At 39.7% G+C, this 27,350-nt stretch overlaps 1 protein-coding gene across 3 annotated transcripts in view; it reads right to left on the reverse strand.

Moving 5' to 3' along the window:
- Window positions 1-27,350, reverse strand: part of LOC113476396 (sodium channel protein type 5 subunit alpha-like) — a 219,620-nt gene that overhangs the window by 159,935 nt on the left and 32,335 nt on the right. For all 3 annotated transcript variants that reach the window (XM_026841936.1, XM_026841937.1, XM_026841935.1), the window contains exons 2-6: window positions 19,540-19,858; window positions 17,743-17,861; window positions 12,388-12,477; window positions 8,822-8,950; window positions 3,963-4,054 (exon numbers count right to left, since the gene is read on the reverse strand). In XM_026841936.1, coding sequence (XP_026697737.1) covers window positions 3,963-4,054; window positions 8,822-8,950; window positions 12,388-12,477; window positions 17,743-17,861; window positions 19,540-19,806 — 697 coding nt within the window. In that variant the 5' untranslated portion in view covers window positions 19,807-19,858. The remainder of the gene's footprint in view (window positions 1-3,962; window positions 4,055-8,821; window positions 8,951-12,387; window positions 12,478-17,742; window positions 17,862-19,539; window positions 19,859-27,350) is intronic.

Genomic DNA, 27,350 nt, shown 5'->3' on the forward strand with positions numbered 1-27,350 from the left:
GTGCCTTGGCCCAATTTTCTATGAGGTCACCTTTCGCCAGTATCCTGTCATTTTATGCGAGATGTCTGTGATGTACATGTTTGTTCCAGAAAGAGCTGTGGACCTTCTCTGGATATAGGCACTTTACAGTATTCTGGTGATGATGATGGCCTGCTGCATTTTGCAGACTTTTGATGGGAAGGCATAGGAGGGTGTACCTCAGGGCCTTATATTACCTCAATTAGTACTTATCAAAAACATTGGTGACTTCCATATAGATAAGCTGTGATTCGAGACCCTCTGTTGTCATGGGAAGTGTTCCTGTTGAGCACACTGGATCTTGGATACACAGATAATGGGAGACAAATGAGTGACTTCAGTGGGTTGTTCTGCTGCTGACCATGGTTCCTATCTAGACTGAAAACGAACAAATCCAGTTGTCATGGCAATGTGCAAGACACTAATTAATAAATAAAATCACTGACACTTAAAAGTTTTATGCTCTCATAGAGAAAATGTTACCTATTTTAAGCACCTGAACATAAGCGATACACAAAAAAATTAAAAACATTTTTCTTTTAATGAGTCTGGATAAACATATCTCCAGCTACTGTACAAAGCTTGCTTTCTCTCGATACCACGAACAACTGGAAAACAGAAAGAAATGAGTGTGTTTAATGCAGAAAAGGGAAAGTTGAGGGGATCGGTGAAGGTCCTCTGACATGTTAAGGGCTGCCACAGAGGCCGAGGCATTGACCTGACATCCTACACAGTGGCTGTAGGGTACAAAACGTAGAGCTGATAATGCACCAAGAGCGAGTGAGGCTAGAAGGGGGTCAGGATTCAGAGACAGGACCTACAGGCGATCCATGGCCCTGGGAAGCAGGAGATACAGGCACGATGGCAACCAAATTGAACCCTAGATCTCCAGGGGGAAGCAGATGACTTGCTTGTCCATGGTAATATCTGTGTTGCTGAATCTGGATCTGAGCCCGTCCTCCCAAGGAAAATCTTCCTATGGTGAAAACAATGAGGTGCTGGAACAGACTTCTCAGGAAGATCATGAGACCTCCACCTTTGAAGGACTATTAGAACAAGTCATGTAATAAATATGCCAGATCTGAACTATACTAAATGAAGCCTTAGGTGAGGGGAATGAGCTCTGAGAGTTTAGGAGATCTTTTTGAGTCCTGTGAGTCCATGTCCCCTAAATGTTCCTGTGCCTGCTTGTGCACTTAGAGTCAGGCATTAAAGGTAGGTGAGATTTTTAAAAGCACTAATTGTTAGCTTTACCAACTCCTTCTGGAGTCAATAGTGAAACTCATTGATTTCAAGTGAGGCAGAATGCCTTTGAAAACCAGCCTCTAAGTGCTTTGCTGGACAGAAGCCTTACACCACGGAGGACTTGGCCCGTTACTTTCGGTAAACAATTTCACTGAGCATGCTGAGTCCAAGCATGTTTGTGCAAATATAACTACCTGATGGAAAAGTGTGATCAATTTTATTGAGGAAAAGCTTAGATATTTGCAAAGGAGACTACATCTCAGTGTTCTTCACCTAAGATGTAAAAGAGGAAGCAAAAATAACCTTCTTCTTCTCTCTTTAGCTGTTGAACCCAAAAATCTCATGGAAGATATTAGCTGTTTATCACTTTTTCATTTTTAAGTCTATTGTGGAAAAGTATTTCATCTCAGCATAAGCCTATGTTATCATTAAAAATTCAGACTGATATCCAAATAAACCACAGCATCATACCCAATATTTCTTTTAAAATATGTGTCTAACTGAAAAATGAACTGACTCCTCTGAAATTATCTGCTAACATTACAAAGAAACCCTAGCTGTGTTTTACAGGCAGCTAGATGTTCCGTGGCAATTTGTAGCTCTCCACATCTGTAATTTAAACATATTCAGGGCACAGGTAATCTTGACAATAAAATCTAAGGCCAGATATTTTATTAGCATATCTCTGTGCAGTTATGTCAGCAAATAATTTAGTTACTAGTACCTAAAAATGCACTTATCAAAAAACTAATCAAATAGTCAGTCAAAAAGAAAAAAGAGAATGTGAGTTATTATGTATTGCTCTAATAAATAATACTACTCTTTTTTTTTGTGGTGTGTTTGTGGTTTTTTTGTTTGTGTTTTTGTTGTTGTTGTTTTGTTTTGTTGTTGTTTTTTTTATAAACCAACAAATGGAGCAACTCAGGGTTTAATATCAATGAAGGGCTTTGGTGCATTTTTAAATAAAGTGGACCTCACTCCTTTTTTCCCCACTAAAAAAAACAGTCAAAATTTGCAAAAAAAGCTTTAGCTCCAGCTCTGATATAGGGCAGCAGAAAATTGCTATATATATAAAATCAGCAAAAGTGACGGGCTCCGCTCTGAGAAGGTTCAAGCTTAAGACAAGATGGAAAGCAAAAGCTGTCCCCTGGAGATAGATGGCTGTCCTTCCAAGTTAAGTCTGCAAATTGCTAGCAAAAGAAGCTAGGAAAATGGTTTTATACCTGATCAGCCTCTATTATCCCACATAATCTGTAAAACTGTGCTCAACTTTCTATTTCTAAGAAAAAAAAATCCTTTCTTGATGGAAATCCAATTAGAGAAAACTTAAAAAAAATCCTCTCTTCTAATTGATCATTCATTTTAAACTTAAAGACAAAAATTGAGAGGAACTCATTTCAAGGAATACCAGACATAATGAATGATCATCTTAAAGCATTCTTTAAAAGCTATATTTTGATGTACACTTTCAATGAAAACTACCTTTCTCTTTTACTAATTTCACTGATTTTAATTACTTTAACATTGGAATAAGGGAGCAAGCCCTAGATACATATGTATGATTTCTTAACACCTCGGTTCCAGAATTCCCATTTCTATTTTATACTCCATGTGAGTGCTGGTGATTAGTTGTAATACACATTCTTATAAGTTTACACCACAAACTTTGTTTAGATTCATATTACAGTGTAGATGTGCATAATATAATGGATGGAAAAACCTTTCTAGCCTTAAAGATCTGTGTGTGAGAATCTGAGCAGTTGTCTCAATGTTTTGAGTGTTTTTGACATGCAATTGCCAACATCTGTTCAGGATTGTCACCAATAGGATATACCATGCATGGGTTTTGCTATCTTCTCTACCTTGTCATGCAGGTTGTAGATGTTAAACACTGAGGCTGAATGAGACCTGTCCATAGATAATGTTTGGCAAGAAAGTATTGTCATATGGTTCGTCCTTGGTGGACTCATCTCTGCATAGATTACTTAATAGTAAATATTATATATTATTTCAAGAAATAGTAATAGATTAGATAAAAAGCAATGAAAGAAGATCTTCTTTCACTATCAGATCAGTAAAACACTGATTTTTGAGGGGGAGGGGCGGAAATCACATCCTTGAAAATGTGAGTTGATGAAATGCTGAACCTACCGAAATCCATGATGAAATGTTTTCTGATCTCTTCAGGGTCCAAAATTTAAACAGTGTTTCTATCACATGCAAATGGGTAAACACCATGACAAATCAGGCTATCTATGCCTGCAGTCTTGAAACCTCAGCTCATAGCACAGACTTGGATTCCTCTATCGATGCGCTCTTAACACAAATATGCATTTTGAGGTCATTAACCTTCCATTTTTAAAAATCAATATTCAAAGACTTTAAAAGAGTTTCATTGCCATTTTCATACAGTTCATGGATGAGTACTTGTGATTCACGAGCCACTGCATACCACTGTTCTTACAGCAGTACTTGTCTGAGTGAGGTCTGTAATTTTGAAGGCACTCTAATTACTTCTGCCCACAAAAACAGTATTGGAAAAACATATCAAAAATGTATTCTATTGACAGGTCACATTCCCTACATTTCTCCATTTCCTGATCAGTATCTATGGTTAAGTCATTTGTAATTACTGTGTTAACTACTGGAAATGGCATGTAGGCTTTAACTGCAGCCGGAGTGTTTAACCTGATTTTCACCTGAAATGACTGAGATTGTTTTCAGCGCCCGCAGTACTCTGAACGTTCGTAAGGCTGAAACATTGCCCAGGTCCACAAATTCAGTTATGTATCTGTAACAAGGGAAAGTCACACACAGACAATGACAAAACACCAGCAAAAAAACAACAGTCAAAGGGACAAAGAGAGACAGAGAAAGAATCACTTGTAGCTGAGAGCCAAAACGTAAGGATCAGGGCTTCTTACCTGGGATTACTGAAATAGTTTTTAAAGCTCTCAATACCCTGAAAGTCCGAAGAGGTGAAACACTGCCTACATTCACAAATTCTCCTACATACCTGTAGAATTAAGTCACAGTTATTTGGAATTATACAATAGAGTATGAGACTTGTCTGAATGAAGAATGCATTCATACATAGCTGGAGCGAACACAGCCAAATGAAAGGTGCATCCACTTTTCAGGCTGTTCTTTGATGCCATTTGTCCTGGGTTTTTCATACTACACATTATTTCAAATGTTTCTTGAACTATTAAACTTATCTAATAGGCATCAATTCTTTAAAACTACTGGTGAACTTAGTTATCGTGCTGTTCAGCAATAAATACTTCAAAGATTTTACCATCATGTAGTTTAAAAAAAAATTCTTTACATTATAGGAAACATTAAGAGTTATTTTGCTGCTCTTAAAAAAATAAAAGCTTCAAATACACAAGTAATATTCACATAATAGCTTCTGCAAACTACATATAGGACAACATCAGAAAATATCAGTGCAAATGTTTCTACTGGGTTATTTATTCTAAGATGCTGTACTCTGTGGTAAAGCAGATGCTGGTTTCAAGAGATGCTTAAAATTTTGTTTTGTGCATCAAATCCATTTCCTTTGGTTGCAGGAAGACGGATTTTGAATGAATATAATTGCAATCCTACTAAAAACTATTTATGATTAAAATACCAATCCCAGCCCTTCACTGTCATGCCTATTTTGGTCATCATGGAGCCCCATGCTATATCTGAGCTAAATGCTCCTAGGAGAGTCAGTTATGGAATCAGTTTGGTTTTATCAATGTTGTACAAAATCATTTCCTCCAAATCAGTATAGAGTAAAAGCATAGTCACCACTGTATCTCCTGAACAAAAGAGCTCTCAGACCCTTTAATTTCCCTAATAAATTTCTATTAAATTTCATTTACGTATTCTACTTCTTCGAGGCATTTATTTTTACACATTAAGGAAAAACTCACCTGGTTATTCTACAAAGCCTGCTTAACTGGGCTTTGTGCAAAGGTCTCTGGGAAGGACAAAGTATCCTCTCCATATCTACTAATCCAGATTATAGCCTGGAAAAGCAATATTGCTTCTCCTCTTCATAATCTCATAGGGGATTCTGGGCAAAGATTTACCTGTTTCCTCCCCAGGTTTACCCAATGCTTCTCTCCCAAACTCTTCTGCAGCATGCAAGGGTGGAAAAAAATAATTTTGGGAGGAGCAATAACATGGGAATATGATTTTGCTGCCCAGAGATATTTAAAGACACATTATTAATATATGAAGAAGCATATGAAGCAAATACTACTGCTACTTGTTCACAATAGATGATTAAGATTTATTTCAGCTATTTCTTGGAAAAAATTACAGCAGACCATTTCCTCCATATCAGGAAGTGAAAAACACCTAGAATTCCCATTCTGAATTTTCCTGTTAGTCAGGGAATTATTTATTATCTTAAAGCTTTTGACAGGGCAGTTTCCAATCCAGAGTTGCAGCTGCCTCTCCCTTGCCTGTCCTGGAAAATACTTGCTGCTCTGGGAAAGAGCGATTTAAACAGGGGCAGTTTCATAATTTCCCCTGAACCCATTCATGGCCCAACAGAGGGTCACAAGCCAAGGCTGTGTCTCCTAGCACAGGGTGGGACAAAAGCCCTGGGGACCTGGGACACATCTTACTCTCTAGTGTGCTATTTAAAACTACTCTCTGTGACCCTATCTGTGCTGTTTCTGCCCAACAGAGGAGGTAAGAACTTATTTTGTATAATCTAAAGCAAGTGATCGTCTTTCCACTATAACACCCATAACTGAAAGAATCAGATTTTCTGTTAGCTCAAAACCCCTGGTCCATCTAAGTCTCATGGCCCCTTACCAGGCTCTCCAATTTTGAACCCTCATGCCATCTTTGTTTCCAGATACAGAAACACCTCTAACATCACACTAGCTACAAGCAAAGACAACAGCAGTTACCTGTGTGATCAACCTCACTTTAATTTACTTGCAAATTGGATTTATATGAAGAATAAATCATATCAGAATACAGTCCATTATCCAACGCTCTGTACTATATGCTGCTGGCATACTTGGGAAGGAGGTTTCATTTTACATATGAAGATCATATTACAGTTAGTTTTAACTCTCTCACTGCTGCCTATGGGCTCAGGGAAACACTTTTTTATTTTGTTTCTATTCTGGAATTTCAATTATATTTTTTTCTATTCTAAAAGTGTCAGTATAATATGCCTTAAATTAAGAAACAATTGGAATGAAGCTATTGCTATAATTTGATGTTGAGGAGCTTGATTTTTTGCAGTTGCAGGCCTTCCCTGTTTTAGGATTTTCTAACTAAGAGATGAAATATCATTTGGAAAGAAAATTGAAATGTAGCTAGGAAAGAAAGCACAGGCTTCTCATTAAATAAGCCTTAAGAAAGTTTTCATGAATCCTTGGGGTGGAGCACTGAGTAGCCCATTCAAGTCTAGAATCAGAAAAGAAAAAAAGATGAGTAAGCCCACAACCTCTGGGCACCAAATGCTGGTTTCTACCAGCAGGGAGTGAATTCACCTCTAGGCAACTGTCCATCTCAAGGTCTGTGCAAACCTTCACATCTTTCCAGCTCCCTAAGCCCCAAACACTCAGAGATGATGTGGAAGCATGTAAGAGATATCCAGACCTTGGCCCACACTGACTGTTCAGACTTGAATTTCAGTGACAGTAAATGAGATGCTGCCAGAGGAGTTCTGCAGAAGTTGATGCCCCAACCTCTGCCTGAGCTGAGAAGATGAGGTGGAACAGATACAATGCCCAGGCTGCAAGATGTGGCTCCTCTTGTCCTTTTCTCTGCTCCTTTCTGCCTCAGTGTCAAAAATCTCCTTCCTTGTAGATTAGAGGGAACCCATGCACAGAAACTCTCCATGTTGTCCTGAATTCATAGACCTGCAAATAGACTTACATCCTAACTCACAAACAGATGAGCTATCATACCCTGTTTCTACCACCTGTCTGATGGACAGGAGAGCAGGCTTTGTGTTGTTCTGTCCTGCTTCTAAATGTTGCAGAACTGCACTTAGAGCTGCTTGAGGAAGAGTTTAGCTGAGAAAAATACCTGATGAGTACTGACCTCCAAAAACTCCTTCCTATCTACGTTGCATTTTTTTAAAAAAGCTTATTGTGATGGCCAAATGGCAGTTCAGCCAAATCCATAGGAATGCAGTAACAAATACCAGGATCTGGCTCAGGGTTAGCTTTGCTCCAAATTCTACTAAAATAAATGGGAGTCTTCTCAATGAAGTCCACATAGGTTTTATACATCTTCATGCTGTTCTGCTAAATGCTGCTAAGGATCATAGAAGCAAAGAATCAGAGAATATCTAAAGTTTGAAGGGACACATAAGGATCATCAAGTTCAGCTCCCTGCTCCTCACAGGACTACTTAAAACTAGACCATGTGACTAAGAGCATCATCCAGTCACTCCTTGATTATTGGTCCTGATTCCTACCAGAGCTGTGTTGTCAACTTCAGTGGTCTTCACTGGTGTTTGACTTAAATATGGTTGAATATTTTTTCACAGTTTTGGTTCCATTCAACTGTCATGAGCCCAGCAGTTCAGCTCAAATGTCAGTGCTAAGAGGCTTGCATCTCACTTAATGCTGTGAATTATGAGGTTTAAAGATGGCAGTGAGAACTAAACTAAAACCAGAAAGAATATAAGTATCATTAAGAAGAAAATAAGGGAGCTTTGATGAAACCCTTCTACAATTAGTAAATGGGGCTTTTCAGGGCATCTCTACTAGCTTCCACTTCAAGACGACATGTGCTCTTCATGTACTTTTCTCTCTTCTTTGTCTATGAAGAAAATATGGATTTCTGACTTAGATGGAGATGCTGACAGTGTCAGACATCTGACAGGCCAGAACTTGGGCTGACCCTGTGTCCACTGCAAGTGTTGGCTGACTGCTCCCTTACCCCCGTGTATTTTTAGCTGTCTAGATGCCACAAATCCATCAGCTACTTCAAAGCACCAGAACCCCACATGTCCTGAGCAAACTCTAATAGTCCAGGTAGAAGTATACAGCCAAAGTGGAATATCATGTTGGGGGCCAAATTTCTATTTCCAAGATATATAACAATTTCAGAGGTCTTTAAATTAATTATCTTGTGTAGTAAAACAGTAATTACTTTCATAGTGAAGAGGGTTTGTGAAGAATGTGAAAACAGCTTTGGTGGTGTTATGGATGAACTGAGTATAAATAGGGATGTAAATACATGGGTATTCAGTCACTTATAACACTTTCTATTCAGGGGTCTGAAGCTTCCCCAACCACTTTAGAGAGGCAAGTATTATTACAGATGTTTTACAAACAGCTCTCTCTGTAGAGCACAGAGAGAGTAAATAATTTTCCAAATAGTCTGGTGAATTGAGAGAACAGAATAAAGAATTCCCCTGACTTCTTCCTCTGAAACCACTCGGGAAAAAAAACTTCATCCTAATACACCTCAGCATTTTCTCATTTTTAGTACAATCTGAATGAAAACAGAGAACAACCAGACAATTGTTTAAAAGTTCTATTGCATATCACTGTTTTGAAATATATAAAGGAGTGCTACTTACGCCATAACTATAACACTGAAATCCAGCCAGTTCCATGGATCTCGAAGGAAGGTGAATTCTGTCATGCAAAATCCTCTTGCTAATATTTTTATCAATGACTCAAAAGTGTAAATGCCAGTGAAAGTGTACCTGGGGAATAAAGTGACCAAGATAAGCAAAAGCATTAGCAAGGAGTAGATGGCAGGAATGGCAGAGGCACACTCAATCCAGTCCTACTCACATAAGACACTCCTGCCCATCTCATTGGGGTTGCTCATGTGAGTCTTGGCTGAGGCACTGGGCTGTGTATGAGCAGCTTCATGTGTGGACCAAGGAACATGCAAAAAATGGGAAAGCGCTCATGACAGCTGCATGATGAAGATAATTTTCACCACAGGGTGTAGTATGATGAATCCTCACTCACTAAGTCAAGCATGAATACTATGCTGCTAAACTGTGCTATGAGACTTTTGAGGCTCTGCCTGCAATCACCAGGGAAAGGGAATGGATTATGCTACATTCCTTGTTGTTTCTCATTTGAAGGAGAGTGGTTGTTCCATTCATACCTCTCATCTCTTCCTGCCCAGGACATTTTGAAGGACATCAGGTTAAAAAATGTCACCACTTGGTTTTATTAGCTTAAAAGGGTATTCTTCCTGCAACTTCCCTTGTGTTTCACTATCCACGGTAAATCACATCAGCCCTCAGAATTAAAAAAAAAGAATCTCCTCACTGAAAAAGAGTGAACCAACTCCCACTCAAATACTGTATGTAGTAATTTTGACCTGACTGAAGTAAAAGAGACACAAGGGTGACTTTTTTCCCATAGTAAGATGTTTATTACCAAAAACCTCTTGACTGTGATGATCTTGGAGAGAACATATATCTTACCTTTTGTAATAAAGATGACACTTGTAATAAAATTTAGCAAATTCTCTGCAGAGCGTATCTGACTTAGAACATTCAGATCTGTATTCACCCAGGACCCTACCTACCATCAGAGACACACTTCAGAGCATACAACACCTCTTTTTGAATGTTTCTACATGAGAGAGTTAGCCCAATGGGATTAAGTATTCTAGGCCATACCTTATTAAAAATAATAAATGTTTAGTATCCACCACTGGCATTCTCTATCCCTTTTCTCCAAATTAATATGCAGATGATACTAAAGCCTATTAAAAAAACCCTCCAAACAAACACCTAAAACACCATAAAACACAAATCTCACAAGTCATGATGTTGGGGGCTTTCACTGGAAACACTAGCTTGAGTTTTCTGTTCAGTCCCTAAACACCAGTAGATATAATGGTGCATCACACACAAAAAATTACAACAGTTGGGATCCCTGTTTGGTAAAAAGTGTAAGCAATTAAAGGTGGTAATATAAGGAAGAACTTAATTATGCATAAAAAGGAAATGTTTTCTCTTAGATGTATTCTGCTGATCTGCAACTGGGCACACATACAGATACTGGGAAATCTCATGCTCTCCTACCATCATGTCGCACAGTAGAGCCAGCTACACATGTTATAAAACCTCAGTAGGCTTCATCTCAAAATGGAGATTAGCAGGACAGTTTCTGTGCAACAGTGGACGCTAAATGTCTCTCTCATCTACTCTTTGGTCATACACCTAAGTACTGTCTTGTATCTGACTTCTCATGGCTCCTAGTTAGTTTTGCTCTGGTATTTCAAATATAGGTCACCAATGTGACAGTCTCTTTAAGCGTGTGTACTCAGTAATACATTCAGAGAACACATGCAAAGAACTAAAAAAAATACTTAACAGTACATAAGCTCATTAAAATGATAAAGTACTTGTATTTATTCAGCATGTCAGATGGTTTAATTGATTGTATAATCATCATCTAATTCTAAATGGATCAGGCAAAGTCCTCCAGCAACTGAACAGCTTCTTTAACAACAGAAGTCAGGGTTTGGGGTTTTTTTAATTTTTAGTGGAGGGAAGTTTAACTGATTTCTTTCTTCAAATTGGTAAGGAAAATGTTTTAAAAGAAGATCTAGGACAAACATTTGCATGGGATTGCTCTTGTATCTCCTGTGATTCTCTGGCACATCAGAACAAAATGGATTAAATGTATCTTTTCCAAATCCAATATTAATCAATTTGAATTACAGTTCATTGGGTTATTTTGCTCCTCAAAAGTACCTGCATTTAATTTCATTCTATATATCTGAGGAGGAAAAGCTGAGAGTTATGAGGAGACACAAGTGAAGAAGAAACATAGAAGGATTTACTCCATGCTGCATGGAGTCCATTTGTATTTCTGCTCTGTGTTTATTGCATGCACTGCTTGATGCACTGAAAACAACATCCACATTTTCCTGCTTACAGAATACACAACAAGCACTTTGATATTTTCCTCCAGAATGTTTAAATCCCCAGCTGTAGACCCACTGATCAAATTTTGACTCACATGGATGAGATGTGCAAGTTTCAGCTGAATACATCATGGCTATGGTACTACTATATGACAGTTTTCAATAGGAAGGGGACAGCATCAGGGGAAAAGGAAAGTCACAGACATACTAGGGTAGCAAGTACTACACTATACAGAAATACATAAAACATCCTGGGATTAGGATGTTATTGTGATCGGATGAAATATTTGGTTCACTGCTATCTATAATTAGTAATTTATGGCCTAGAAGATGTGTCCTGTATGATTTTATGAAACCTAAAATAAGGGCATTTTACTGTCTGTCTTTACAGCTCTGAATAGACCAAACACCAGACTATGGAGCAGCAGATGGCTGTGTTTATCACATGTCAGTCAAAAATAAAAAGTGTGTTCTGATTGGTTCAATGAGCCAAAATAATTGTTTAATGCACTGTAGGTTGATTAGCTTGTGCATCTGGTATCTGTTTCTAGACGAATATTTTAAAGCAACTTAAAAAAATGAAATAGGCTCTCTGAAGTCCATTAACCTCTTTTAAAATTAATTTTTAAAACAACAACAACAACAAAACCCTTCAAGTGATATCTTTTCTATTTTTTTCTGAAGTTTTGACAAGGTAAAAAGACAAGACTCCTCATAAAAGTGTTCCCAGATAATTTTATGCTTGCTCATAAAGTATGCCTACTAACAGTTACAGGGGAACACTTCTTATGATGTGCTCAACCCAAAATAAACTTTAGTTTCCACTAAATTTCAGTTTAAAAACAGAAGTGACAATGTCCAGGAAGTATTTTCTCAAATAGTTCAACTTAAACTCCATCAGAATATTCTAATGTTTCCAATGATTGAATCTCTTGCATGGGAACTGTGAAGGCTGGCCAGTTTCAAATGGAGTTCTCCTCATATGTGATTTAATTTTCATGTAGCATGCTAAGTGCATTTAGCAATAAGGATGAGCTTGTTAGACTAAAAATTGTTACTTACTAAGGAAGGTTTCACAGGCAACAAACACCTGGAAAAACATTTTGTCAGGACAGATACTATGGTCAGTATTACTGGAAAGAACTTAGACAATGGCAAACAAGAAGAAAAGAAGAATGTGAAAAATGGAAGAGAAAGGACGAGATAAGAATGGTGCAGCTGAAAACCAGCAAGGATACTTACTCAACATATTTATTCCATGACGGAGTCTCTGATTGTGCCATGAACACACAATTAGTTAAAATAGTGCACATAATAAACATACTGAACAATGTAAATAAGCGAATTAAGGAAAACAATGCATGTAAAACTTCATATTTTTTTGTCATTTCACACAAGTTGTGACAGCTCACTCATAATTTGCAAGTTGCTTAAAAAGATTATAGACATTTGTTTGCAAGTGCATAAGGAAACAAATAATGATATAAACATAGAAAAAAATGAGGGAACCTTCCATCCTTTTTTTTTCTTTGCCTACATCTTTTATACATACTGTATACACTAAACAAATATACTGACTCTGCAGCCTTCTGAAAATACAATACCCTGAATTTACAGCAGTGTTGGTGAGATAACAATGTGCATAGGTGCACAACTTTTCATGAAAAGAGAGATTAGTCTCATTTAAGTATCTACAGAAAAATCTGTGTCTGCAAATTCCCATTTTATTTTGCATCCTGAAACATTTCTCAGGCAGTAGGGTAAGTTATAAATCTGGTCTTTCTAACCTCTCTAATGGGCTTGAGGTCTTGCATTCAGTATAAAGTTTCACCAAAAGCTAATATGAGTTTCAGAGCTTGGTCTGAAAACCCGCTTGGCAAATATGCAGTCTTGATCTGCAAAGCTGGCTGCCTCAGCACAGGCACCAGTTTCCCTAATTGGACGCTAAAATGAACCTCCCAAGTGTATAGTCCATGCACTTAGCTGAAGCCATAAATTCAAATAGGAGCACCCTAAATCGAATTCCTGAAATTGAAAACATAGTTCACTGAACTGCTCTCCTAAAAACACATGCCACTTTCTGTAAAAAAATTACAAAACCTGATGGGATTCTCCTGTGTAAATAATAGGTCCCATGCTACTGGAGAAAGCTTAACTAATGAGTATAAGTAGACAGAAGATAAGGCAAACAACTCACTCAATAGGCTGGGACCCTTCTCAGGTAAAAACAGTAGCATCCAAACATAAATTTCTTTTGCCTTCTTTAGGAAAATAAAAAGTTGGGGGTTTTTTTCAGCTCTTTACTGATTCCATCGGTGTTTTGTTTGAGAACAGCGATCAAATAACATAATTTCAAATGTATGTCCTGAAATGTTTGCATGAAAATTGTCCTTTTGCAGAGCCAAAATGTCTGCTGAATACAGAGTGGAATGTTTTCCGATGGGCTACATAAGCAACTATGATGTTAAATTGGTAGTAATCAACCTGCATATTCCCCAGGGCCATTGCAGAAAGCAGTAATTGAACTCAAAGGGACTGCTCATCTCACAAATATTTTCCACTTCTGGGCCAACACCTCCTGCTGAAGGACTGGGAAGAATATGTGATTTCCAGTCACATTTTGTCATGTCAGCTTGAGATACATTGCTATAAATTGTGTCCGTCTGGTTAACACAATTACGGTGTAAGAAGCAGCTAGCCTAGAAAACACTGGATTACTTTTTCAACTACAGTGAAATGCCATGAAATGATATGAAAACAACAATAGTAAACCGGAGTGGTATCTTCAGGCCATGCCAAACAAATTCTATACTTCAGTTCAATTCCAAGCAAAGAAATTCCTGTCTAACCACCCATTTTAGGATCACTGGTCTGATCCCTGTTTCCTTGTGGTATAAGCTGAATCTTAACAGCTTTCCCAGATGCTCACTTATAGGCAGGTATCATCCACCTTCTTATTCAGACACCAAAGAGAATGTACCCGAAAACACAAGTTGAAAATATAAGGGGTCAGCGGTGGGACATCAAATGCACTATGAATTCAAACTGAGTTTCATGATCAAGGTGAAAACTACAAAGAATATAAAACGAAACTTTTCAGCTGTTTATGCACCAAAGTCAGACATCAGTGTTAAAAGAGAAAACAGAAATTCCTATGGAGTGAAAACTAGCATTCCTACCTGAAATCTAATGCAATTGTTTGTGACAGAAAAATGTCTGTGATGATGATCTACTCAGAAAGGACTAAGTAAAGGAGATGAAATTGAGATAAGCTATATTCACAGCACTGTCTACTACCTATCTTGGAAATGCTACTAATTCCAGTTTTTGAAAGCCTACTGATCCATGAGTCGACATGGCTAACACATCCAGAAATATGGGTTGGACTCTGTTATGGACCACAAACCAAATACACTAAGCTACTCATCAGGATCCTTTCTGTGACAAATTATGCCTATTTCCAATTGAAGTTACAGAATAGGCTTTGCACAAACTGATTCTAAAAGTTATAAATTTTATCTTCTAGCACAAAGATATTGAGTCAAATATGGCATACTTCTATTCTAGACTTCATTATTATGGATAATTGTTAATTACCAGACTGAACACTAGAGGCTCTTATACTGATCACTGCCAAATTACATATACTATGTGCAAGCAAAGGTTAGTCCTAATCAATAGTACATATAATTGGTGCTTCACAAGGTCTTATTTTCCCTTACAGAGGAAAGTGTGTAAAATCAGATGGGAGAAAATTTGCAAGCAAAATATGAACAAAGATTGGAAATTCTTTAAGAAGATTTTTTTTTTTTTTTTTTTTTTAATGGGCCATATTCCATAATTCTAGCGTCAAGGAAGGTAACTTTGGTCAAAATCCCATTCTGGATCAGTGACAAACTGAGAGCAACTATCTATAATACCTAGAAAAACTAGGAATAGCAATTGTTATGGACTTTATAGAGGACAGCAAACTGCTTGAAGAAACTAAGGCTACCACAGAATGATCCTTGGCTTGCAGGCAAGAACTAAGAGGAGATTTTTAAGCATAAGGCATCAATGAAATGTTAGCAGTGGTTTCATCTTATTAATAGGTGGAGATAGCAAATAAAGATGTAAATAATAGCTAATAATGATGCAGAAGGAAAAAAGTGTTCATCCAATGGGATGCAGACCTACAGTCTCCATGTCCTCTGCAATGGAAATGGACCAGGGCCTTGTTCTGGGCAGCTGTCTGGGCCATGGTCCTTTCATGAGGCTTCCTAGATTCTGAAGAAGAGGTTTAGGGATACATTGTTAACTGAAGTAATTCTCATTACTAGGAGCCTGTGGATGTTTTTTTCGCTTGGAAGGGTGTAGTTTTGAATGACTATACTAATCAAGCTTGGTTGGATGACCAGTGAACATAGCGGATCTATCCTGCATGAAGTCTCAGAGGCAGAACTCCATATACAGCTACTTAACCAAGAAATGTGACCCCCACAGCTTCTATATAGGATGATTTTACTCTTTCTATTCAGTTCTACTGTTGGCCTTCACAGTACACTCAATTACTGGAAATAGAAATATGGCATCTACTAAAGAAGTTGCTTTAGACACTTACGTGACAGGGCACCATTTGTTAATGCTCATTTTTGGCTTTTGCCCTGGAGAAAATAAAGATTGCTTGATTACACTCACGCAAGAAAATAGATCTGATTCCCAGATTCATGTCTGTGATATTATCTGCTTGAGTACTTGCCAATTCAGGCTCCTTTCTGCCTGGGATATTGCCTGCCTGCTCAGCCAATTGGCCTTTGTGTTTCAGGTTGATGTGAAAGGTCTTCATCGACAGAAAACAAATCAGTGCCTAATGCAGGAACTTCACCACTGTTTTGCTGGGACTAGAGCTGTTACCTCCTGCCTGTGCTTGCCAAAGATTGAGCTGCTGGATTTCCTGACATTATCAACGCAAGGTGATAACTTGGGTCTTTCTGGAACGAAATGTTATTTGCGTTGTGACCTTCCACTCCCAAATTTTACACTCCTTATCTGATCATATTTCTATTACTGACATATCTTTCAAATTTGCTCCTCTGTGGTCTTTATCCTTGGAAGTAATGTGATAAGGATTTCTTGCATATTTATCTTTTGGCTGACTGCTACCAAGGGCATGCAGTACCTGTGAATTACACATACCTGTGACCTCATGGCTTTACCGGCTGATGTGGAAGAAGGTGAGCAGAAGACATACAGACCTCTAAAGCTGGAGGTAATATTCACATACAAACGCTTTTTTATAAGAAGCCTAATTTTCAGATTCCTCTCTTAGCCATACCTGTACAAATTCATTGACCTCAATTAACTTCAGCAAGGTTGTGCTGATGTAATTGTACCGAATAAATACTGTTGGGGTCTGGCTATGCAGCATCATGTGTTTGCACATATAACCTGATCCATAAGAAATTCTCTCTGCAAAATCTATGGTGTATTCTTAGTAATCATAATAATATCTTGGCTGATCTCACATATTAATTTTTGCAGAGAATTATTGTAACTAGAAGCTTCACCTATTTTTCCTCTGACTAGAATATCTATATCTTTTTTTTTTTTTTTTTTTTAACTGTATGGCCAACCACTGGGAATACAATTTCTTTCCCTATTTTTTCCTGCAATTTGATAATAAACCACTGATTCTAAGATGCTGCTTGGTTAGTATTTATTCATTCTCTTTAGTGGACATAAGCATTGCAGATGAGGAATTTCCCTCATTAAAACATCACACGATCATCACAGCTGCATGTGGAGTCTTTGAATTATCACTGCCAGGTCTCCCATGTGCACCACAAAGAAAGCAGACAACTCATGAGAAAGGGTGTGGTTTTAATAATGTTCACACAAAACTGAACATTTGGGTCAGTTTGGTTTTCCAGAGAGATGTGTCTATGTCAAAATACGTTTCTGTGCCTGTGTTAAAAAACAAGCCAAAAACAACCACTGCAATGTATCTTGCATGACTTGAGAACTAGAGCTAGGGGAAATCAGGCATCAACCTTCCATCAAAAGGTCCAGGGGGTCAGACTATGCTTTATTCCTAGCCGGCTAATTCATTGCATAAAACCCCTAAAAAAAACAATAAACCAATTTTTTAAATGTTATTTTTCAGAAGAGAAAATAAAATCAGTTCTGAGGCAGTTCAAAATTAAATTGCTTCTGCATATGGTGTCACAGAGTCTCATGTGAGATGTTGCTTAAGTGCTCGCTAGCAAAGCTCTCCATCAGTGTAGATTTCCCCAGGTGTGGTCCAGACTCCTGGTTCCCTTCCTTTCTAGGGTATTACACCCAGTTTCTTCCACTGACTCTTTTTTAAACATGATCACACCCTTCACACCTTTTAAACCTGAGTAAACTCACCAGACTCTCCAGTGCGGCTCACATTATCTGATGCCAGCAGTATAATACAGTAATTTTCATAGCTCACATAACAATAAAAAATGAAACAAACCAAAAATCCAAGTGCATTTCTGCTTGCACAAGCAAATTCAGCCAATTTGACTTCCATCCATCTGTGTTTAAAAACCGTATAAAATACCCGAGGAGGGAAATCAACAGAAAGGATATGAATGTACCAAAATTTTAATTGCTGCTCTTCTGATTGGATGGAAAGGACTAAGTATATACAAGGCAGGAGTGGCACTAAATCGAAAGATTGTCTTCCCTTTGTTCAGTACTATAAATGTCTGGAAAACAAAACAGAAAATTAGAACATTCAGTATTTGCTTTTATGTTCAGCTTTTCCCAGCCTACATCCCACTGGGAAATTCCTGCCAGTATCCCATACTTCTTCTCCACTCCCTCCTGACATCCCCAAATTCCTTTTCACTTGGTGAAGAGTTTTGTCCAAGATCCTCCCAGCAGAGTTGTTGCCTGTCTTATTGCGATATCCCAGCTATTTTTTCTGCCTTCACTTCTTACAGAGTCCTGTGAGATCACCTCCATCACAGGGTTGGGAAAAGCGTGGAATCACCTTTAAAAATAAAAAATTACCTGGAGACTGTTATGATGCTCTTCTTCCCAGGGACCAGGAACCTTACCATGTTGTTATTCCACCTTCTCTAGCCTGAGCACTTTGTTGCTCTCCGTCAATGTTTTTTATCTCACCAAGTAAACAGCTGCATGAGACACAGCTCCACAGCAGGATCTGACCTTGGCAGTGAGGCACTGTCATTGTGCTTAGGTTAATATGGGCAGAGGAAATCAATACTGTGAGTTATCTTAAATCTGAAGCAAAGGTGAATTGGATTTTGGCCCAATTTACAGAGCTCTGAAGATGCCCCACCATGCACAGAGCAACTAGTATTCACTCAAAGACAGGATCAGGACACCCAATAGATAAACTCTAAACAACTCACCCACCTGGAGTCTAAGACCTTCATGACACTAAATTGCAAATCTATATCCTGCTGCTTGTGCCTGGGGTTAGCCGGCAAATTAAAAGGTAAATTAATTCTGGCCCCTCCAGGTAGAGTAATCTATTTTTCTTTATCCATTTAACTTCTATTCTGTCGTTCTTGCACTTGTTTCTACACTTGTAATAGAAGTAGCTTTGTGGTCATATTAATTCATTGTTTACAGGAAATAGAGTAGCCCAAAATCAGGAACATGAGTACCCGAAAGAACTGGAAGCTACCTAAAAATACACTGTGCTTCCAAGCCTTATTTTGTCCTCTGTTTTGTGAAATGTTTGGAAAGGGGAACGAACTGTAGTAAACAACAGCTCTGCTGTCAACAGCCTTTTGACAGAAGCTGATTGCATTGTTGTGGCTTTAGCCCAGCCTACACGTGATTCCTCGTCAGGTGGTGCTCGCTTTAGGACAAAGCTTACCTTTCTGCAAAGTGCCAGCATTGCACATGCTGCTCACAATTCCCTTCAGCTCTATTTTGGTCATCTTAAATGGAGTCAAACTATCCCTCCGCAGAAAAAGAACCACTGCTCTGCAGGAATGGTTGTGGAAGTGACTCCTGCTCTTATGTAGAGTGCTAGCACAAGACTCAAGTCACCTAGAAGCCCTTAACATTAAGGGGCTTAAGTGATAAACAGACCTGTGAAGAGTCAAGACTCATGCAGAAGGCAAGATAGGGTAGATAAAACCTCTGGCTTAATTTAACTCTGCTAATGCTCTGCTCTTGTCATACTCTATCTGAAAACACCCAGGTTTTAATTATGCTTTTTATCCCTTTTTTGCTCTCCTGCTTAGATGCTTTCTGGGAGCCCTGATTGTGGTGATCCTTAATCTCAAAAAAAAAAAAAAAAAAAAATTACCGGCTGTAGAAAGATGAAAAACAAAACCTTCAAAAAAGAGACAGTGTTTATGCTTTAGCAAAAAAGAAGCAGCAGGATGGCCAGCTGGTTCTCACCTTACTGTCATTGTAGAAAGGATCAAGGTCCTCCAGTGGCTCCCCAATGAGCTCTGGAGGAACAGTCCCATAGATATCAGGCAGCTTCTTGCAAGCTTGCAAATCAAACTGAGGCTGAGGTTTCTCTTCTTCGCCCAGCTGCTCTCTGTACTCCTGCTTTGCATTCCTTGAAAGCTTCTCTGCAATTCGTTTCTCAATAGCAGCCAAGGATTCAGGCGTGAACCGGTGGAAGCTGTTAGTACCCGGTGGTAACAAGAAGTCAGCCATCTTTTCATCCTGCTTTGTCTTTACTGGTCTTTACTCTTAGTAGTGGAAACAGCTGAAACAAAAAGGACCAAACATTAGTGACAAGAGAAAAGCAAGAAGAATGAAAATAATAACCCAAATAAATCGTAGGTTATCTATTCTCAGGAAACCCTTCATCTATTTTTGTGTGGTTAGTAGAACACCAAGGAAAACAGAAATGACTGAAACTGTAATTTCAGTTAGGAATTACTCATGATCAGAGATAAAAAGATTTTGTAGACAGATTGTGGAGTATTCTTAACGTTTCAGTCTCTTGGAATCCTAAATGCAAACTAAGGAGTAACTTAGATTCATACAAGCTTAAGTTTCATTGAAAGCCACTGGGATTTGGATTCCTAACTCATTTTTGAAAATGCAGCTCTGGGAGTGGATGAACAATGTGCCTAAAATGACTGCAGGGCAGATTTAAATCAGCTGATCTCCAGCCACATGAAGCAAACTCTAAAAATGCCCCAGCTGTTCTATTCCAAATTTAAAGAGTGAAGGGTCAAGTTTAGGTTCTTAAATCACATAGAAATTCTTCATAATCTCTGTTTTAGGCTTCTGTGACTTAATTTTAATTTTCTTTGGAATAGGAAATACCATCGTCAAGATATCTGTCAAGACATCTGTCAAGACTTCTAAGTATTTTCTTCTCTTCCACATCACATAATCTGAAGGATGTTGGAAGCCCAAATGTGCCTGGCAAAGCCCTGGAACCTTCATGAGAGCACTCCAAGCTTCCGAGATGCTTGAATAGCCACTGCTGCTAGTTCATCACATCTGGAAAATAGGCTCCTTCCATCCAATACCAGTATGAACATCTAACCCGAATCTGTGAGATCTGACTGTCTTGGGTTGAAGGTGCTTCACTGTTAACACTTCCAGTGCCTGCCTGAAGGAAAACGAGTGAGAATTGCCACATCTCTTCAACTTCCATGAATAAAGCCAAGCATGAAAAACACAGCAGAACAAAACGTTTTCTTGTATCTGTACTAAACAACATGGATATCTGTGAGAATTAATGTAAAACTACTGTTTAAAAAGGGATGAAGCTTATCTCTGTTCTAGTAGCCTGCACAAATCCAAGTTCACTGAAGCCATATTTTGTAATTTAATCGTGACTTTAGTAGCACATTTTTCCTGCAAGAGAAACACTCACTATGCAACAATTAAAACTGATTTCACAGAAGAAACACAGCCCTTGGTTTTTTACCACCACTAGATCATTCATATTAAATCAGAGTATGAACTGATGACTAAAAAAATAGGAGATTTTGAGGTGGGCTACCCCATTGTATTTGTTGATGTGTGCAAAATAGAATTCTTTGTTCAGCCGCAATTGTTGTTTTCTGCTTTCAGATGGTATTTGTCTATTTACAGTGTATAGTTCCAGATAGTTGGCTTCTATTAGGCTTTGTGATGACAGCATTTTTGTTAGCAAACAAGACTTTAGCTGGACTCTGCATGACAAATAGCGTATTTATTGACTCAATTTATTTGAGTAAAGTACTCTTTCAAATAACTACTGTTTTTCCTATTCTGACTTAGTTTTAAAATGAATTCATTAAATTGTCATTGATCACAGCCTATCATACAGGAATGATTTACTGGAGCTTGTACATTATACTCCGCATTACTGCTTGTTTGAACAAGCAGGGCTAAAATGAATTAGACTTACTGAAGTTTGGGTATTCTGACATCCTTCTTTATTTAGAATTAATCTCTTTATTCCTTTCCCCTCTCCCCCCCATCATTTTTTTTCTCTCCTTCCTCCTGAAAAACAGGAAATTACAAGCTTTACCACAAATTGAGTTTTCTTATGCTTAACGCTTTGTGACTCAGCACCAGGGCAAGCAAATAGAATTCCACTTTCTATAAATGACATCAGTACAGGTGGCAAGAGAATTCTCAGAGTGTTTTGTCATTCCTTTTTTTTTTTTTTTTTTTTTTTTTTTTTTTTCTTCACAGTGAAACCTTTCTGAGTGCTAAAGGGAACAACAAAAATTGGTGGCTGATCAGTACTTCTGGAAGGGCACAGACTAGGTCTCTAAACCAGAAAGGAGATCATAGCAGGCTATTAGCTGATGTCTAGATAATCATGAGTGCTGTGAAGATGGTGAATGGGGAATGATTGTTCGCTTTTTCTCATAATACAAAAATGGAGAAATTTAAAATGAAATCACAGAGCAGCAGGTTTGAAACAACCACTGGAGTCACTTTCCATATAGTGCAGACTTATCCTGGAAAATTGTTGACTACAAAGGGCAAGGATTCACAAAGCCACAAGACTAATCCGAGGGAAATGATTCATTAATGGTTTTAAACACAAAGATGCTGTCTCTGACTGAGAAAATCCCTTAGCTGCAGAACATGGGTGCATGCAAGAAAGACTACTTATGTTTGCACTATTTTTACACTCTTCCTAGACTACCAGTCTGGAAAAACCTGTCATCTGATCTTATGTGCTTTTGTCCTTAAGTAGCAGTAATGCCAACACAAGACAGTCTACATGCATTGGGCAAGGGCTCAATCTGCCTGCTGACTCTATGGCTGGTCTGAGCTCATGCAGATGCAGAAGCACACAAAGAACCAAAGTTAATGCCTCCACATATCTGCAGGTGCTCCAGATCCACATCACACCAACTACCTGCTACCAGTGTTTCAAAGCATGAGCTGGGTGACTGCCTCCAACCTACACAGACATTCCTTTTGCTAGAAAACTGCTGGTGGCCACCTCTGCACCACCTTTTCAATATAGCTGAACTGAAGGCATGGACATAGAGCATGAAGGACATTGAGTACATTACTGAGATGATAAGAGAAAGTGTGCAATGTCTCTACCGAGTGCCACAGTATTCATGGGTGTTGCTTGATCACAAAAACTGAATCTTCACTAAAACATTCAGCATCCTTCTCAGACTTCCTTAACGCCTTCTGAAAGAAGCCATTCTGGCAACAGAACTTGTCAAAATTTTTCAAAAAAGCAAAAAAACACGCAAAAAGGATAGGGGATGGTGAGGGAGAGAAAATAGCCAGGAAAATCTAATCAAAATGAGAAGTTTGATTTATTTTTTTTTAAATTGAATTACTGTCACAGAAACATGCTGGCGTGTCTCCCATGACTGGAGTGCACTAGTTGATGGCTACAAGTTCTTTAGGAGGGATAGACAAGGAAGGAGAGGTGGTGGGGTGGCTCTGTATGTTAGGGACTGTTATGATTGCTTCAAGCACATGTAGAGTGAAGACAGGATGGAGTGTCTTTGTGTTAGAATCAGGGGGAAGGCCAACGGAGATGTCATATTGGGAGTCTACTATAGGCCACCCACCCAGGACAGAGAGGTGGATAAAATATTCTATAGGCACTTAGGAGAAATCTTACGATCGCTTGCCCTTGTTGTTGTGGGAGACTTTTAACTTCTCAAACATCTGCTGGAAATACAACACAGCAGAGCGGGACCAGCCCCAGAGATTCCTGGAATGTGTGGGAGATAAAATCTTGACGCAGCTGGTAAACCGACCAGAGAAGGTGCCCTGCTGGATCTCCTCTTTGTGAGCAGAGGAGGACTGGTGGATGATGTGGTGGTTGGAGGCCGACTAGGGCACAGCGATCATGAAATAATAGAGTTCTCTATTCCTAGAGAGGCCAGGAGAGGGGGCAGCAGAATGACATCCTGGGCTTCCAAAGGGCTGACTTTGACTTGTTTAGGCACCTGCTTGACAGGATCCCTTGGGAGACAGTCCTGAAGGATAGAGGTATCCAGGAAGGCTGGGCACTCTTTAAGAAGGAAGTGTTAATAGCACAGGAACAGTCTGTCCCCAGGTGCTGTAAGAGAAGCTGGGGACAGAGAAGCCCACCCTGGCTAAACAGGGAGCTTTGGCTGCAACTCAGGGAGAAAAGGAGAGTTTACGGTCTTTGGAAGAAGGGGCTGGCCAAGCACAGTGATTACAGAGAGGCTGTGAGGCTATGCAGGGCAGAAATCAGGAGATCTAAAGCCCAACTGGAAATTAATCTGGCTTCAGCAATCAAGGACAACAAGAAATGTTTCTATAGGTATGTGAGCAGCAAAAGAAAGATCAGGGAGAGCCTCCATCCCCTGCTAGACACAGGAGGAAACATGGCAATGAGTGATGAGGAAAAGGCTGAGGTCCTTAATGCCTTCTTTGCCTCAGTCTTTAATAACAAGACTAGCTGTACTGAGGGAATCCAGCATCCTCAGCCAGAAGACAGAGACTGGAAGAATGACACCTCCACAATACAGGAGGAGACAGTCAGTGACCTACTGCATCACAGACACACACAAGTCTATGGGACCAGATGGGATACACCCGAGGGTGCTGAAGGAACTGGCTGGGGTGCTCGCCAAGCCACTTTCCATCATTTACCAGCAGTCCTGGCTGACTGGGAATTGGCAATTGTGACGCCCATATATCTGAAGGGTCAGAAGGATGATCCAGGAAATTACAGGCTTGTCAGCTTGACTTTGGTGCCCGGGAAGCTGATGGAGCAGCTCATCCTGAGTACCATTACACAACACATGCGGGACAAACAGATGATCAGGCCGAGTCAGTGTGGGTTTATGAAAGGCAGGTTCTGCCTGATAAACCTGATCTCCTTCTACGACAGGGCAACCTGCTTATTGGATGAGGGAAAGGCTGTAGATGTTGTCTCCCTTGACTTTAGTAAGGCCTTTGACACCATTTCCCACAGCATTCTCCTGGCAAAACTGGCTGCTCATGGCTTGGATGGGCACACGCTTCACTGGGTAAAAAACTGTCTGGATGGCCGGGACCAAAGAGTTGTGAACGGAGTTAAATCCAGTTGGCGGCTGGTCACGAGTGGTGTCCCCCAGGGCTCGGTGTTGGGGCCACTCCTGTTTCACATCTTCATTGATGATCTAGACGAGGGGATCGAGTGCACCCTCAGTCCGTTTGCAAGTGACACCAAGTTGGGTGGGAGTGTTGATCTGCTCGAGGGTAGGGAGGCTCTGCAGAGAGACCTGGACAGGCTGGAGCCATGGGCTGAGGCCAACTGGAGGAGTTTCCATAAGGCCAAATGCCGGGGGCTGCCCTTGGGCCACAACAACCCCCAGCAGCGCTACAGGCTTGGGGAGGAGTGGCTGGAGAGCTGCCAGTCAGAGAGGGACCTGGGGGTGCTGATTGACAGCCGGCTGAACAGGAGCCAGCAGTGTGCCCAGGGGGCCAAGAAGGCCAATGGCATCCTGGCTTGTGTCAGCAATAGCGTGGCCAGCAGGGACAGGGAAGGGATCTGACCCCTGGACTCGGCACTGGTGAGGCCGCCCCTCGATTCCTGTGTTCAGTTTTGGGCCCCTCACTACAAAAAGGACATTGAATGACTCGAGCGTGTCCAGAGAAGGGCAACGAAGCTGGTGCAGGGTCTGGGGCACAGGTCGTACGGGGAGCGGCTGAGGGAACTGGGGGTGTTTAGTCTGGAGAAGAGGAGGCTGAGGGGAGACCTCATCGCCCTCTACAGCTCCCTGAAAGGAGGCTGCAGAGAGCTGGGGATGAGTCTCTTTAACCAACTAACAAGCTATAGGACAAGAGGGAGTGGCCTCAAGTTGTGCCACGGGAGGTTTAGACTGGATATCAGGAAGCATTTCTTTCCAGAAGGGGTTGTTAGGTGTTGGAATGGGCTGCCCAGGGAGGTGGTGGAGTCCCCATCCCTGGAGGTGTTTGAGTCGCGTGGACATAGCGCTGAGGGATGTGGTGTAGTTGGGAACTGTCAGTGTTAGGTTAACGGTTGGACTACATGATCTTCAAGGTCTTTTCCAACCTTGTTGATTCTGTGATTCTATTTTTGCTTAAAGCTCTCTCTTATTAGAAAATTTAATCAAATTCAAACTAGTAAAAACCAGATCTTTTCAATTTTATCTGCAAATTCTAGAAATCACTGCAACATCCTACAGAAACTTTATTAGACTTTTTCTACTCTTCAATTTATGTTTCCTTAAAAATTACATTTCCCAGCTTTCTTACAAATGAAAAATTTTGACATGTTCTGTCTTCATATTATATGTAAGGTAAAGTTTCAAATTTTAAGGTATATATTTAGTGTAATTATTTTTTAATTTCATATGCTTTCAAGAAATGGATAAGATAATTTCACGGGGCCTTTCTATGTCTAATTTCTTTTAATCTATGCATTGCAAACATTTCTACAAATAGCCAGGGTTAGCCCAGTAGTTTCTTAAAAGGGTAAGAAAGCACCACAACTTAAAAAGGGAAATCATCAATGACTGAATCAAAGAGTTGAAATGCCATTTCTTAAGAGATAATAGCTGTTGTGACTCATGCTTTTACAATACAAGCCTGGATTTTTCCATTCCTCTCAGGCATATTTTTGAAGTACAAGGCTTCAAACACATTGCTTCTGTGATATCCCCATGTACAGAATGAACATTCCCCTCTTGCTTTGTCTTTGTTAAATTTAGTTAACATTGGTTCTTGCTGATAAAAAATGTACTGGTTATGTAAACAAAATGCGCATATGAAAATAAACCCCCAAGATGCATATTTTCTGTGGCATGGCAAGAAGTGAGAACAGTACAAACAAATAAAATATTGTTTGCACCTGTATTTATTCAGAAAGAGAAATGCCATTTTCTATTACAGTTTTAGCCTCACTCTCATAAGCTTCAGCCGCCCCAGCTCAGAAGACCTTTCAGGTTCTCAGAACATGACATCCACACCCCACAAGCCTTTCCCTGACTCCCCATGGAGGGCTGACAAGCAGCCACTTTGGGCAGTAGGTTGCAGGGGTGTAAATACAGGCAAAGTGGGTCCTGCTCACCACCTTGCATGGGCTTTGTGGACTCAGACCACCACCCTAGCACCTACTAATGCCTTATCACAGCTCAAGGTCCTGACACAAACCAGAAGGGAGGAGCCGTCCTCCAGAAGCAACAGGGAAAGCAGAGGCTGAAGTCCTTGCTGTGCACTGGCCCTGGTTGGGCACTGACTTCAGAGAACACTGACTTCACAACTTGTACCTCTGTCTCCTGCTTGCATAATGGCATAGGGTTTCTTGCCTGTTGTGGTATCTAGGACATGCATGCATATATTTCAGACACTTGGCAGTGATAATAAAGGAGCCAAACATGAATATAAACAATGTGAAAGTGGTGCTCACAGGCTAAAGGTTAGATACCATCAGACATGATCATCTTGAGTAGGATTGTATTCATTTAACCCTACTGATTTCTGTGATGCCACTCAAGAAACTACCACTGATCATGGGTTGGGGAGACAGATGATAGCCTGTGGCAGCAAGTATGTTTCCTGCAATTTTGCTAGACCTAAATCTTAAAAAATAACAATCAGGAATCCTAAATTCTCCTTTTGTTTAAGAAATGTTTGTGACTAAATATAGACTTTGCATTCCTAACTCATGTGGTAACAAAAAGTCATGAGGATGGGTTTCTTTTAAATCTTTGAAACTACATGGAGAACAGTCATCTTTCCCTCACACACACACACCCCACCCCCCCACACACACCTCCACCCCT

The sequence above is a fragment of the Athene cunicularia genome, assembly GCF_003259725.1.
Source record: "Athene cunicularia isolate RWA chromosome 2 unlocalized genomic scaffold, athCun1 chr2_part1, whole genome shotgun sequence".
NCBI classification, from domain to species: domain Eukaryota; kingdom Metazoa; phylum Chordata; class Aves; order Strigiformes; family Strigidae; genus Athene; species Athene cunicularia.